Consider the following 13358-nt stretch of genomic DNA (forward strand, 5'->3'; position numbering starts at 1 on the left):
ATGCACCCCATGTACTCGGTACGTTTCCATGGTACTGACCCACATATCCGTATGTGGGCTACATTTTCTCGGAATGTAGGTACAAGGTATAGTGTACATCTTCAGATCCAGTCAGTTCGCGTCATCCAGTCAGCAGGTGATGAGTCCTTTTGATTCAAGGGCTTGAGTTAGTTGTACAGTTCGAGAAATGTTGTATTTTCTTTATTCAGTCGTATTGAGTTGGGTTAGTCGGGAGTCATGACCCGGCTACCTACAGTCAGTACTAGTAGAGGCTTCATATACAGTCAGTAGAAGTTGTTGTATTCTGTTTGAGTTTTGGTTGTAAAAAGCAGACTTGTAATCTTGTAAATTTAGTTTTGTAGCTATCATATTCAGAAAAGAGTTATTTTCCGCAGATTTGTATAGATTTATACTTTTTGTTCAGTTGCTTATGAGTTATGCCAGTAGAAGGGTTAGCTTGGGGTCACTTAGCTTGGGGTCACTTGTGATCCTAAGCACCGTGTGACGTCTCGGGACCCGATTTCGGGGCGTTACACATACTCACAAAAACACTTCCCAAAGCCACTTTTGTACAACAATTTTCCAAGTTGGGTGTTGTTGACACCACCAACTTGCGGGGGTGTAATAAAGGATAAAATCAACTCCTATTTTTTAAATTTCAAATTTAGTAGTTCCTTCTCTTTAGGACTCTTGTATATAGATAAGTATTATCCTTTTCTTAGTTTATCTCTTTGTTGTATTGTATTTATATATACTCAGTCTACAATCAATGAGAAGTATCGTTCCTTTCATTCCATTAACAGTCTTATACTTCATACTTTCGTGCGCTAATTTAGTACCTGATTATTCTTCTGTTTCTGCTAGCTTGACATTACAACCAAAGTTAGATGTTGGCACATTTTTTTCTTTTATAAGCTATGAATATCTGTCTAGTCCAAATCTAAGGTGGTTAGAAGGGCTCCGAAAACTCAGATATCTAGTAATGACAGGTGTTGATCTATCAAAGTCCTCGGAATCATTTCATTGGGCTAAACCAGTATCGAGACTTTCAAATCTCATATTACTTCAATTATCCAACTGCAACATTTCAGGAAGAATTCCGATAGGGCAATTACTTAACCTTACTAGCCTTTCTGTTGTAGATATGCACTCTAACATTCTAACATCCACGATCCTTGATATGTTATCGAACATCACAACCCTCTCCGCTCTTGATTTTAGTGGCAACAATTTAGATGGTCATATCCCTTACCTTCCTCAACTTGAACACCTTTATGTTTCTAGCAATCTTGCTATGACCATAAATCTTGTTTCAATGTTTTCAGCCTCGTGGGCAAAGTTGAAGTTTCTCGACATAAGTTTCACTCATGTAGGCAGAACGCTTCCTCCTTCTTTAAGCAACTCAACTTCGTTAACTTTTTTCCAGGCTGATGGATGCTCGATCCAAGGGTCTATACCTTCTTCAGTTACAAAAGAAATTAAGATCGCTGACACTTAATGACAACAACATCACAGGTCAGCTTCGGGATTCTTTGTTAAATAGACTTTTTAAGTCTATTATTTAATTAAATGGACCTTAAGTTTTTTTATTTAGTGAGATGACCCATTTTTAAGATAGAACTATTATCTGTCCGACAGATCTATTATCTGTCCGATAAATGAGAGAATAAAAGTAGGCCATTTTGCAAATTAAAAACTTGAAGAGGGTTGGACATTTTGCTAAATGCAAACTTAAAAAGGCTTAACAGCCAAATTTTCTCGCCAGGTTCCTGTGTCCATGTCCAGTTTGATCAGCCTCCAATACTTATCTCTGATCCAGAATGGTTTACGAGGGTATATTCCTACTTCGATTTGTCAAATCCTCTCACTGGAGTACCTGAATATAGAATGGAACGATCTAACAGGACGCCTTCCCTTGTGCATACTTCAGCTTCCCAAGCTTTCGTATCTTTCTGTTAATAAGAATAACCGTAATGGTAATGTGCCGCTGTCTTTGCTCCAGAAGTCTAGATTGGATCTGATTTCCTTCGGAATTAATGGATTGTCAGTGGAAAACGATGATCAGTATCAACACGCTGTGCAAAGTTTCCAGCCCAAGGTTTTGGAATTTACATCTTGCAATATGAGAGGAGAAATCCCAGAGTTCTTTTCAAATCTGACGAGCCTCATGATTTTAATTTTGGTGAACAACAGTCTATCAGGAGCCATACTATACTTGTTGTTGTTCAGTCTACCAGCCCTATCTGTAATAGATTTATCGATGAATAACTTCGAGGGAGTTATACCTCCAACGATTTAGATGAAATCTTCACTTTTCCCATCAATAGTAAACTTAGCCGGAAACAAAATTCAAGCCGTATCCCTACCCAGCTCGAGAATTTTAATGTCATCGATTTATCACTTAACAATTTTGTAGGCTCAATTCCAGTGCAGATAGGAGAAATTCCAGCAATCAGGTCAATATCATTATCCGGAAACAAAATTCACGGTCCAATACCTGAATCACTTTGCTAATCAACTAATGTTCTCCAGGTTCTTGATCTCTCTAATAATAGCCTGTCAGGCACCATTCCACACAGTTTGGGGAACTGCAAGTCTCTGATTTACCTTAGTCTTGGACAAAACATGCTCACTGGAAGTGTTCCGGAAGAACTTGAACGCATTACAAGCCTTCGTTACCTTGACCTGAATGGAAATGAGTTTGAAGGTTCTTTTCCGACGGTGATTGAGAAGTTTCAAGAACTGGAGATCCTGAATTTGGCAGGCAATAGGTTTAAAGGAAGGATACCAAAGTTCATCGGTGACCTGCACCACCTCCGCATCCTTGTGCTTGCATCAAACTCATTCAATGAATCTATACCGGAAGGGGTAATGAAGTTGGAAAATCTACAATTTATTAGTTTGTCCAGGAACAAGCTGTCCGGTACGATTCCTGAGAACTTTGAAGGATTGAAAAAGATGACGAAAACACAAAATCAGACGACCATCTTAGGTTATTATTACTCCCTCAAGTTCACTGGTGCTCAGTTAGAAATAGTCACCAAAGGACAGGCGCGATTTCATGTGTCAGTGTATTCCTACAACACTGGATTTGATGTCTCAAGCAATGCTCTTAGCGGTAAAATCCCTGAGAAAATCGGCCTTTTAAATGGAATCCCGTTCCTGAATCTCTCACATAATAATCTTACTGGGCTGATCCCACAGACTATGGGCGAGATGATTTCCCTCCAGTCATTGGATCTCTGTTACAACCATTTCACAGGTGAAATTCCAGTTACATTGACACTCTTGAATTTTCTCGCGTATCTCAACTTGTCTTATAACAATTTGAGCGGACGTATTCCAACCAATCCACAGTTTGACACTTTGTATCAAGACGGAACAGCATATATCGGGAACAAATACTTGTGTGGTACTCCTGATGGGATGAACTGCAGAAAAAACTACAGACCCTCTACCAATGAAACAAAGGAGAACAGATACGTTCAAGAAAATGTCCTGTTTGTTCTAGTTATATTCTCTGGCTTTGCAACAGGAATATCTGGTGTATTTTTGCTGTTATATTTGATAGATGACAACTGGAGGAACAGGTATTGGAGGGCAGTAGACAAAATTGTGTCGAAAATAGTGAACTGTAAGCTATGATATGTACATATATTAAATACTGCACTGACAGCAGTAATTTGAGTCCAAGTTCTTTATGCATATTCCAATGCACACTCATAACGGTAGCGTCTAACAAACAGAAGTTGGGACTCAAACCCCATGTCTTACCATCAGCGTGGTCTCTCACATCATCATCATATTGTCATGTTGCATTGATACAATGTTATGAATGAGAAGAGTTATCGAGAAGGTTGATTATCTGAAGTAACAAGATATCGAGAAGGAAACAGTAGTTAAATTTGAAAGTTGGTTAATACTGTTCGCTGTTCCTATAGGTAGTACTGGTCATCTCAGTTAGTTAGACAGTTATCGTTTTGTTACTGATTTGTTAGCTGTAGTTTCTATTCGACTACGTGAGGTATTATAAATAAGAGATATAAGATACAATTGAGCTCATTCATGATAATACACAAACACGATGTCTTACCCTCATAGTGAGATGAACTCTGTCACGACCCGAACCGGGGCCCTGGCCATGACGAGTATCCCGAATCATAAAGGCTCGAAATACCCCTATCTGTCTGGTAATCATGCACATAATTCATATGAAAAAAAATGCGGAAGACAAACAATATTACGGAAACATGGTCAGGAATCATACGAAAGCAATAATGGGGAATAATATCCCACAATTTCAACACAACATCTCTATAACGTCTGCGAAATCTCTACTACATGACTGAAACAAATATGAAAACTAGGAAAAGGCCCCTAGTAGACCCAAAACTAATAAATGATAAATGAAACTGCCAGATATCAGACCTTCTGAAATATAGAAGGCTCACCAAGTGACTCTGCGAATCTGTCTGAGGAAATCTACTGATTTTCTAGACCCCTAGACTGTGCCTCCGAACCTGGGAGGGAAGGGGGTCAATACAAAAGTACTGGTACGCAGAGATATAAAAAAAAAACATAATATTTTTATAAAATATAGTTGAGAGCCATTATAAAGCAATTTCATATCAGATCACTTGAAAACACATGGGCGTAATGTAATTGTTTTCAACAACAATGCAATGCAGCTGAGCTAGGTGGAATACCCTACATATCACATTTACACCAACTGTCAAACCTCGGTTGCCACCGAGATTAGAGTATAAGTGAGGGGAAGACACACAAGATGACACAGCAGGATGTCTCGAACCAATGGTAGTGCACAAGTTTACAAAGAAGGGCTCCTAACCATAGTCCCAATTTGGGAATGACATAAAGTCAGGTACGCAAGATCACAAAGTAGGGTACCAAATTCCCATGTCGGCAAACACGGTTTCCAGCGATGAGCCCTTACACTCAAACGCCTTCTTCGGGCATCCACCTATCTCATGAAAAATCAATGCAGTCAAATTTCATCTGATTCAATCACATATCATATTCTGTAGGGTATCTTCATACCCGACTTGCAAGCCATCAATATCACATCATTCATCTCATTCAACCATTGTATTCAACATATTTCAACACAAATAGCCCTCTTGTTTTCAAGTCAAAATCATATCAATTCTGAAAACATTTCATGTCATGCTTTTCAAGATGTTTTCAAACAATTTACTATCATATGAACATTTAAAAAAAATTCACATCAAGAGAGGGATTCCATATCATTCATGCTCTCAAGTTAACATCTTTTTGGAATACATGCATATACATATATCACATATCAAATCACTTTGGAATTAGGCCTAAAGACCAAATCAATATCATAAAAATGCTTGAAACATGTTTATATTCATAATTTCAAAACCCCCATTTTTAAAACATGAATTTTTAAGCCCATGAGATTTTTAAGATAACCCCACGTACCTCTATATGCGAATATGATAGGTGCTTCTTGAAGCCTACGTTGAGAGGATTCCAAATATGCAATTAGTTTCTAAAACCAACGGTTGAATCTTGAGTTGCTTGAGTTTTTATTTTGAAACCCTAGAGAGAGTTCTTGAACAATTTTGATGAATGAAGGTGTATTTTGAGGTCTTTGGGAACTGAATTTCGTGTTTAGGGCTAAGTAAGGGTGGAAAAGGACCATTTTGCCCCCAAAACGGAGTGTTTAAGTCACTTGAAACCTTTACATAGCACTGCCTATGCTATCGCCTATGTTTACATGGGCGCCGCCTATTCTATCACCTATGTTTATATAGGCGCCGCCTATGCTATCGCCTATGTTTACATAGGCACCGCCTACTATCTTGAAAGGCCATAACTTCTTGCTCGGGTGCCGGATTTTAGGAAAATTGGTATCGTTGGAAAGCTAACTTGAAGACCTATCATTTGACACATAGTAGGCTCTCTAATTCAACATATACAGAGAGTTATGATCGATTGAAGCTGAAACAAATTACAATGTCCACTAAAACTTAATCGATCGAAATAGTTTCAACTCGTCCTTGAGTTGAAGGACCTCTATGGTCTAAATTCAAGCTTGAATGGATTCACGTACTACGCAAATAATTAACATGCCATATTGGCATAGGATTTATGGCTTTGGGATTATCGACGCATTGGAATCATGGTCTATATTGTAGCCCAAAATGCAGGGCATTACATTATCTCCTCCTTGGGATCATTCTTCCCCGAATGATGAATAGAATGTCGAAGTCTTAAGGGTATAGGGTAACGCGGACATGATATGTTCCCTAAGAAAGAATACACTGATCGAAAACATGACTATAGGATTGGAACTACTGATGTTTTAAATGCTTATGCCGGACCTGCATATCCGAGGCATGGAATACACAACTGAAGCTACTCATAGGCTGAATTCTCATAATGAATCATGCATATCTGATGCATGGATCTGTGACCGAGTTGTTCTCATGAACGCAGGACTGAATACACTGATAAGCTGAACTTTTATATTGAACATGCATTTCTAATGCATGCATATCTGACTGAACTAATGTATGAATGTATGACTGATTACGTAATGATAACTGGTGCGAGGCTTGTAATAAGAATCTATGCATGCAACTGAATGAGGTATCTCCCCCTTGGGACACTATGTCCCTCTATGAATGCTCAATTCATTAAGATACTCGAAAAAAAAAATTGAGGCGATGCACTAGGCACCTACAAATTGAATCATAACTGAACATCTGGAATTTGAATTTAGTACATGACACATGAACTGAGCTATACTAGCAACTACTGGTATACTCTATCTTGGAATAGTAGCATGTCTGAGATTTCGAGTAGCATGAATAAGTGCAAGGACGAGAAAACAAGTCATGCAAATCTAACTGCTAAACTGACTTATTGGCCATATAGACTGAATCATACTACGCCCTCATACTTAATTGAAGTATCTCTTCAAAACAATTCTCTAAAGAGATTCTAGCAGTAATAGGGAGCCATGAATCTTGGGTATGGATTACACAAGACATGCAACTGAGGAATCACCACATTGACACTACTCTGCAGTCTGGAACATAGGAATATAACTCCTGAATTAGGATAGAATTACCAGGCCTTTGGCATTACAACTTCTTACTTTCAAGCTTAGAACACTTCTCGAATATCACTTAACTATACTATTCTCCTTAAATATCATATTCATTCAACTCAGCTTAAAATTCTCATATGAGCATTGACAAATCTTTCTACTAATGTCGGAAATAACTTAATCCCTTCGTCGTGATCAAGCCTAACTCTAAGTCACAAAAATACAACATGCCAGACCACACTATTATTCTAAACCATATGATGCAATCTTCTATATCTCCTTTAAAGATCACATCCTAAGTATAACATGCCTTACCACTTCAATGACTACTCTGAACTCTTAATATGAAGTCGCTAATGCATATTGCGACCTTCCAATACAATCCCAAAACGTCATTCAAGCCTAATTTATAACCACATGTTAACTTCAAGTCAATCACCCATAAATACATACTTCACATAGTTTCTAAACTATTATCAATATAACTCCCACGCGCTATCCTAAAAACATACACACACAAACTTTTCCACTAACCATCACATGTATCAAAGACTTGACCCCAAGTCTTAATTCATACTTATGGCCTTATCTAAACAAGCATACTATGATCTTCCATCAACAAGAACATTTACATCATCACCACTATCATTGCATAGGGAGGGTCACTAAAAGGTTAAAACATAAGACCCTGAAGCATGAAAAGATTTTTATACGGGACTGAGCACACTATAAAGAGTGAGTACATGCGTCATGAGTTGCATGACCTCAACTAGAGTTCATAACATAAAGGAATGTGATTCCGACTATTGAATGAGCTGAAGTTCCTCATTTAGGAATCTGGAAGAGCACGTGATTCTCTATCATAAGCATGATCACGAACTATGATTATCTAACTTTTATGTAAGGCATGAGTAAGCATCCGGATAACTAAAAAAAAATACTGAGGTAAGAATGGGTTGAGATTCACCCTCACTTTCTGATGTTCCAAATCATACTACATCACTACTAGAATTTGAGAGCCTTACTTGGTCATTCGTTCTATCATCTACCCCTTAGCTTCAAGTCATCATCTAGAGTTTGGGAGATCCTTTACCAGATTCTAATTGAACTACACTTACTGCACTCTAGGGTCTGAAAAAAATGACAATACAAGCATATCGTAGAACTCAACCCAAATGACTACCTTCTGGGATACACTCTATCTTTCCATAGCCACCAATAGTCATAGTATAATGCTTGCACACTTATATCTATCGGTTCAACCTTCAAAACTCAAACTTAGATTCTAATTCTTAACATGGATATCACCAAGCCTTTGATGAACCATATCACTTTCGACACAGCCTACCACTATTGCGACTCCAAATTTATATCCCTCTACTATTAGAATCAAGATCACATCAAAAGGCTCAACACTATCAATCAAGGCTCCTTAACTTGGCTATCTAGAACACCATATACCATCTAACTAGTCTTTTTCCAACTAGAAACTCAACGGTACCACTAGTCACACGCAACATGTAATAGTCTTAGAGAAATGCCACAACTCCATATCACCTTGGGCACATTTACCCACCATACCTACAACATTATACTTCATTACGAATCAACTTAAACTTAAGCCATTTCATACACCGTTCAAGCCTATTAGATCACTTCCATTACCATATAACTAGCATAATTAAAAGAAATCGTTATGAAACACTAGTGCACTAGAACTTCATAACCACAATAATTAATCATGACCTAATGATTTTTCTTATCATAATCCATTAGCATGTACTATTTTAGCACCTCAAGCCTACTAATTTAATCCCACAAAACATGCATCATCAAACTCTTGCCACTATTTACCACCACACCATTTAAATTCAAGCCTATAGTTTAGTATCAATCATTTACCATCAATGAAGAATGCAACATAATATAAATTTACTAATCCATCAAATTGGGACATTCTACCCAAATATCTCAAAAATCTACTACATACCTTCTCACAAGTAGCACTAGAGGGTCAAGGGGGTTAAACCCTCATAATAGACATGGTCAACCTTATTCTTATATTATAACCCCGTACAATCTTATCTACTTATACTTCTTTCTCACATCACTATTACTTACCCAAGCGTACATTTACACTACATTCAAGGTCCACAATAACCATGAGTCTATACTTATAACCTACTGGCTAATCTGGCCATTTTCATACTTCAAGCAAGGATAATTCACCTCGCCTAATAACTCCTTCTCTATCTTCTACTAATAAACTAACACACAAGGACGAATCATCTCTTTACCGGCCCAATCTCATGCAATCAGATTCAGCTATACATACAATAAACCTACACAAGAACAACAAGTTGCTAGTGAATCAAAATAGGCCTCACACGGCTTCACTAGACTTTGATTTTGTATTTTGAACAAGAAAATGGGATGAATGACAAGTCAACTATGCTAGTGAATCGAAAGAGCCCCACACGGCTTCAATAGACTTTATTTTTTAACAACACTTTGATGACAATATTTCATGAGATAGAGATTTAATATGCAATATTCAATGAACTAAGAATACACATCTTACTATGTAGAAATAAAATCGGAGTCAAACACTTCCTCCATGGACTACCATACTGTCCACACATGCTGCTAGCTACCAAATTAGTTTATCACTATAAAGGGGTATATCATCCTCACTCTGACTTCTAACTTTGTGACTTCACATCACCAACTTGTTGGTCTAATTCCATTACCAATAGGTCATGACAACAGCACTTTAACACACACTACTATTCGGGTGAAAATACAGTTCCAACATTCTGGTACACCTTATTACCTCTGAAGCATGACACTGGCAACATAAGTTCTGAAAAGAACTGAATACTCTTAATACTGCAGGCTGAAAAGCACGATTTTATCAAAATCAAGGTTCACACTAGAAACAATATACTCTGAAGTACTAACGGACTCTTCTCAAGTCTTTGCGAAAATCTTATATGATTCGATTAGAACGAACTATACCATTTACACTCTAAACTTTTGTACTTGAATCGGCCCAATGATGAGACATGTCTGAGAATGTCCGAGTAAGGAAAGAATTGGGATGACTGTTACTTTCGTATGGGTGACACCATAGCACGAATTTGAGTATGAAAGAGGAACATTCTAACTCTATTGCACAAACTAGAACATGAAGAAAGAGAGACATTCCTAAATACCTAGTAGCCTCCTGCTTATAAGTGTGGCGTGCTACACACCCATAAACAAGACTCTACCCGACGCGATTTCGAAGACACCCTGGGACCATGAACCGTGCTTTGATACCAAGTTTGACACGACCTGAACCGGGGCACTGGCTGTGACGAGTATCCCAAACCATAAAGGCCCGAAATACCCCTATCTGTCTGGTAGTCATGGACATAATTCATATGAAAAAAATGAGGAAGATAAACAACATTATGGAAATATGGTCAGGAATCATACGAAAGCAATAATGGGGAATAATGTCCCACAATCTCAACACAACATCTCTATAACGTCTGTGAAATCTCTACTACATGACTAAAATAAATATCTATCTAAAAACTGGGACAAGACCCCCAGTAGACCCAAAACTAATAAATGATAAATGAAAATGCCAGATATCAAGCCTTCCAAAATATAGAAGGCTCACCAAGTAACTCTGCAAATCTGTCTGAGGAAATCTACTAATTTTCTAGACCCCTAGACTATGCCTCCGAACCTGGGAGAGAAGGGGGTCAATACAAAAGTACTGGTACGCAGAGATATCAAAAAAAAACATAATATGTTTATAAAATATAGTTGAGAGCCATTATAAAGCAATTTCATATCAGATCACTTGAAAACACATAGGCGTAATGTAATTGTTTTCAACAACAATGCAATGCAGCTGAGCTAGGTGGAATACCCTACATATCACATTTATACCAACTGTCAAACCTCGGTTGCCACCGAGATTAGAGTATAAGTGAGGGGAAGACACACAAGATCACACAACAGGGTGTCTCGACCCAATGTTAGTGCACAAGTTCACAAAGCAGGGTTCCTAACCATAGTCCCAATTTGGGAATGACATAAAGTCAGGTATGCAAGATCACAAAGCAGGGTACCAAATTCCCATGTCGGCAAACACGGTTTCCAGCGATGAACCCTTACACTCAAACGCCTTCTTTGAGCATCCACCTATCTCATGAAAAATCAATGCATTCAAATTTCATCTGATTCAATCACATATCATATTCTGTAGGGTATCTTCATACCCGACTTGCAAGCCATCAATATCACATCATTCATCTCATTCAACCATTGTATTCAACATGTTTCAACACAAATAGCCCTCTCATTTTTAAGTCAAAATCATATCAATTCTCAAAACATTTCATGTCATGCTTTTCAAGATGTTTTCAAACAATTTACATCATATGAACATTTAAAAAAAATTCACATCAAGAGAGGGATTCCATATCATTCATGCTCTCAAGTTAACATCTTTTTGGAATACATGCATAAACATATATCATATATCAAATTACTTTGGAATTAGGCCTAAAGACCAAATCAATATCATAAAGATGCTTGAAACATGTTTATATTCATAATTTCAAAACCCCCATTTTTAAATCATGAATTTTTAAGCCCATGAGATTTTTGAGATAACCCCACATACCTCTATATGCGAATATGATAGGTGCTTCTTGAAGCCTACGTTGAGAGGATTCCAAATATGCAATTAGTTTTTAAAACCCACTGTTGAATCTTGAGTTGCTTGGATTTTTATTTTGAAACCCTAGAGAAAGTTCTTGAACAATTTTGATGAATGAAGGTGTATTTTGGGGTCTTTGGAAACTGAATTTCGTGTTTAGGGCTAAGTAAGGGTGGAAAAGGACCATTTTGCCCCAAAAACGGAGTGTTTAAGTCACTTGAAACCTTTACATAGGAAACGTCTATACTATTGCCTATGTTTACATAGGCACCGCCTACTACTTTGAAAGGCCATAACTTCTTGCTCGAGTGCCGGATTTTAGCAAGATTGGTATCGTTAGAAAGCTAACTCGAAGACCTGTAATTTTACACATAGTAGGCTCTCTAATTCGACATATACAGAGAGTTATGGTTGATGGAAGCTGACGCAAATTACAACGTCCACTAAAAGTTAATCGATCGAAATAGTTTCAACTCGTCCTTGAGTTGAAGGACCTCTATGGTCTAAATTCAAGCTTGAATGGATTCACATACTATGCAAATAATTAACATGCCATACTGGCATAGAATTTATGGCTTCGAGGTTATCGACGCATCGGAATCGTGGTCTATATTGTAGCCCGAAATGCGGGGCATTACAAACTCGAACCTTACAGCTTATCATTATAGTACACTGGAAGTAAACCCGATGTCTTTTTCATCGTGTATCGGGCTCAAAGCTAACGTTTGTCCATCAAGCCGGACTCACCCACAGACCATCGTCATCACCAAAGTATGCATCATGAAGTGAAACTACATGCTCATGCTTAGTGTATAAAAAATGCTTATAACCAGCATCGTCAAGAACTTAATATCATAAACATGCTATGATGAAACAGTACTTATCGACAATGCAGATTTAGTCGGGCCCCAGTACAAATACGGGACACCAGGAAAATCCAAAAGAAATAGATCAAACCACTTCTTACAGTATTATAAAAGTATACAACAGAGAAATCAACATCGTCGTTTACAACTTCTGTTCATGGTACACGTTTCACTATTTTTAAAACGATTCTGTGTATCGCCCTCCAGTACGTGCTCCTCCAATTGTCCTCCATCAAATTTTAGAGCAAAAACAATCCAGAAATTCCTGTTACGTAGCCAAAGTATATAACTAAAACAAACAGAAAATTTTCTTGATCATATTTTTCTTCTATTTTTTCGGCAATAGAAGGTGTATTGTTGCTGCAATCCATCTCATCAGGAGAACCACATAAGTATGAATTTGTTCCCAATATATTGTTACGTAGCCTGCCAAGTTCAGAATCTCCAAATCTTGGAAGTTTTCAATCACTGCTGGAAAAGAACCTTCGAACTGATTCCCATTCAGGTCAAGGTAACGAAGGCTTGTAATGTGTTCGAATTCTTCTGTAACACTTCCAGGGAGCTTTTTTTGTCCAAGATTAAGGTAAATGAGAGACCTGCAGTTCCCCAAATTACGTCGAATGGTTCCTGACAAGCTGTTATTAGACAGATCAAGAACCTGGAGGATGTT

General features: G+C 37.8%; 1 protein-coding gene across 1 annotated transcript; it reads left to right on the top strand.

The window, feature by feature from the left end:
* The first annotated feature begins 982 nt into the window (after window positions 1-982).
* On the top strand, window positions 983-3645 carry LOC107871583 (LRR receptor-like serine/threonine-protein kinase GSO1). The gene is made up of 5 exons (XM_047412285.1): window positions 983-1344; window positions 1427-1515; window positions 1766-1833; window positions 1931-2098; window positions 2533-3645. The coding sequence occupies exons 1-5, from the start codon at window positions 983-985 to the stop codon at window positions 3643-3645; spliced, it is 1800 nt and encodes a 599-aa protein (XP_047268241.1).
* Window positions 3646-13358: the final 9713 nt, after the last annotated feature.

Source organism: Capsicum annuum, chromosome 5 (genome assembly GCF_002878395.1).
Source record: "Capsicum annuum cultivar UCD-10X-F1 chromosome 5, UCD10Xv1.1, whole genome shotgun sequence".
NCBI classification, from domain to species: Eukaryota; Viridiplantae; Streptophyta; class Magnoliopsida; order Solanales; family Solanaceae; genus Capsicum; species Capsicum annuum.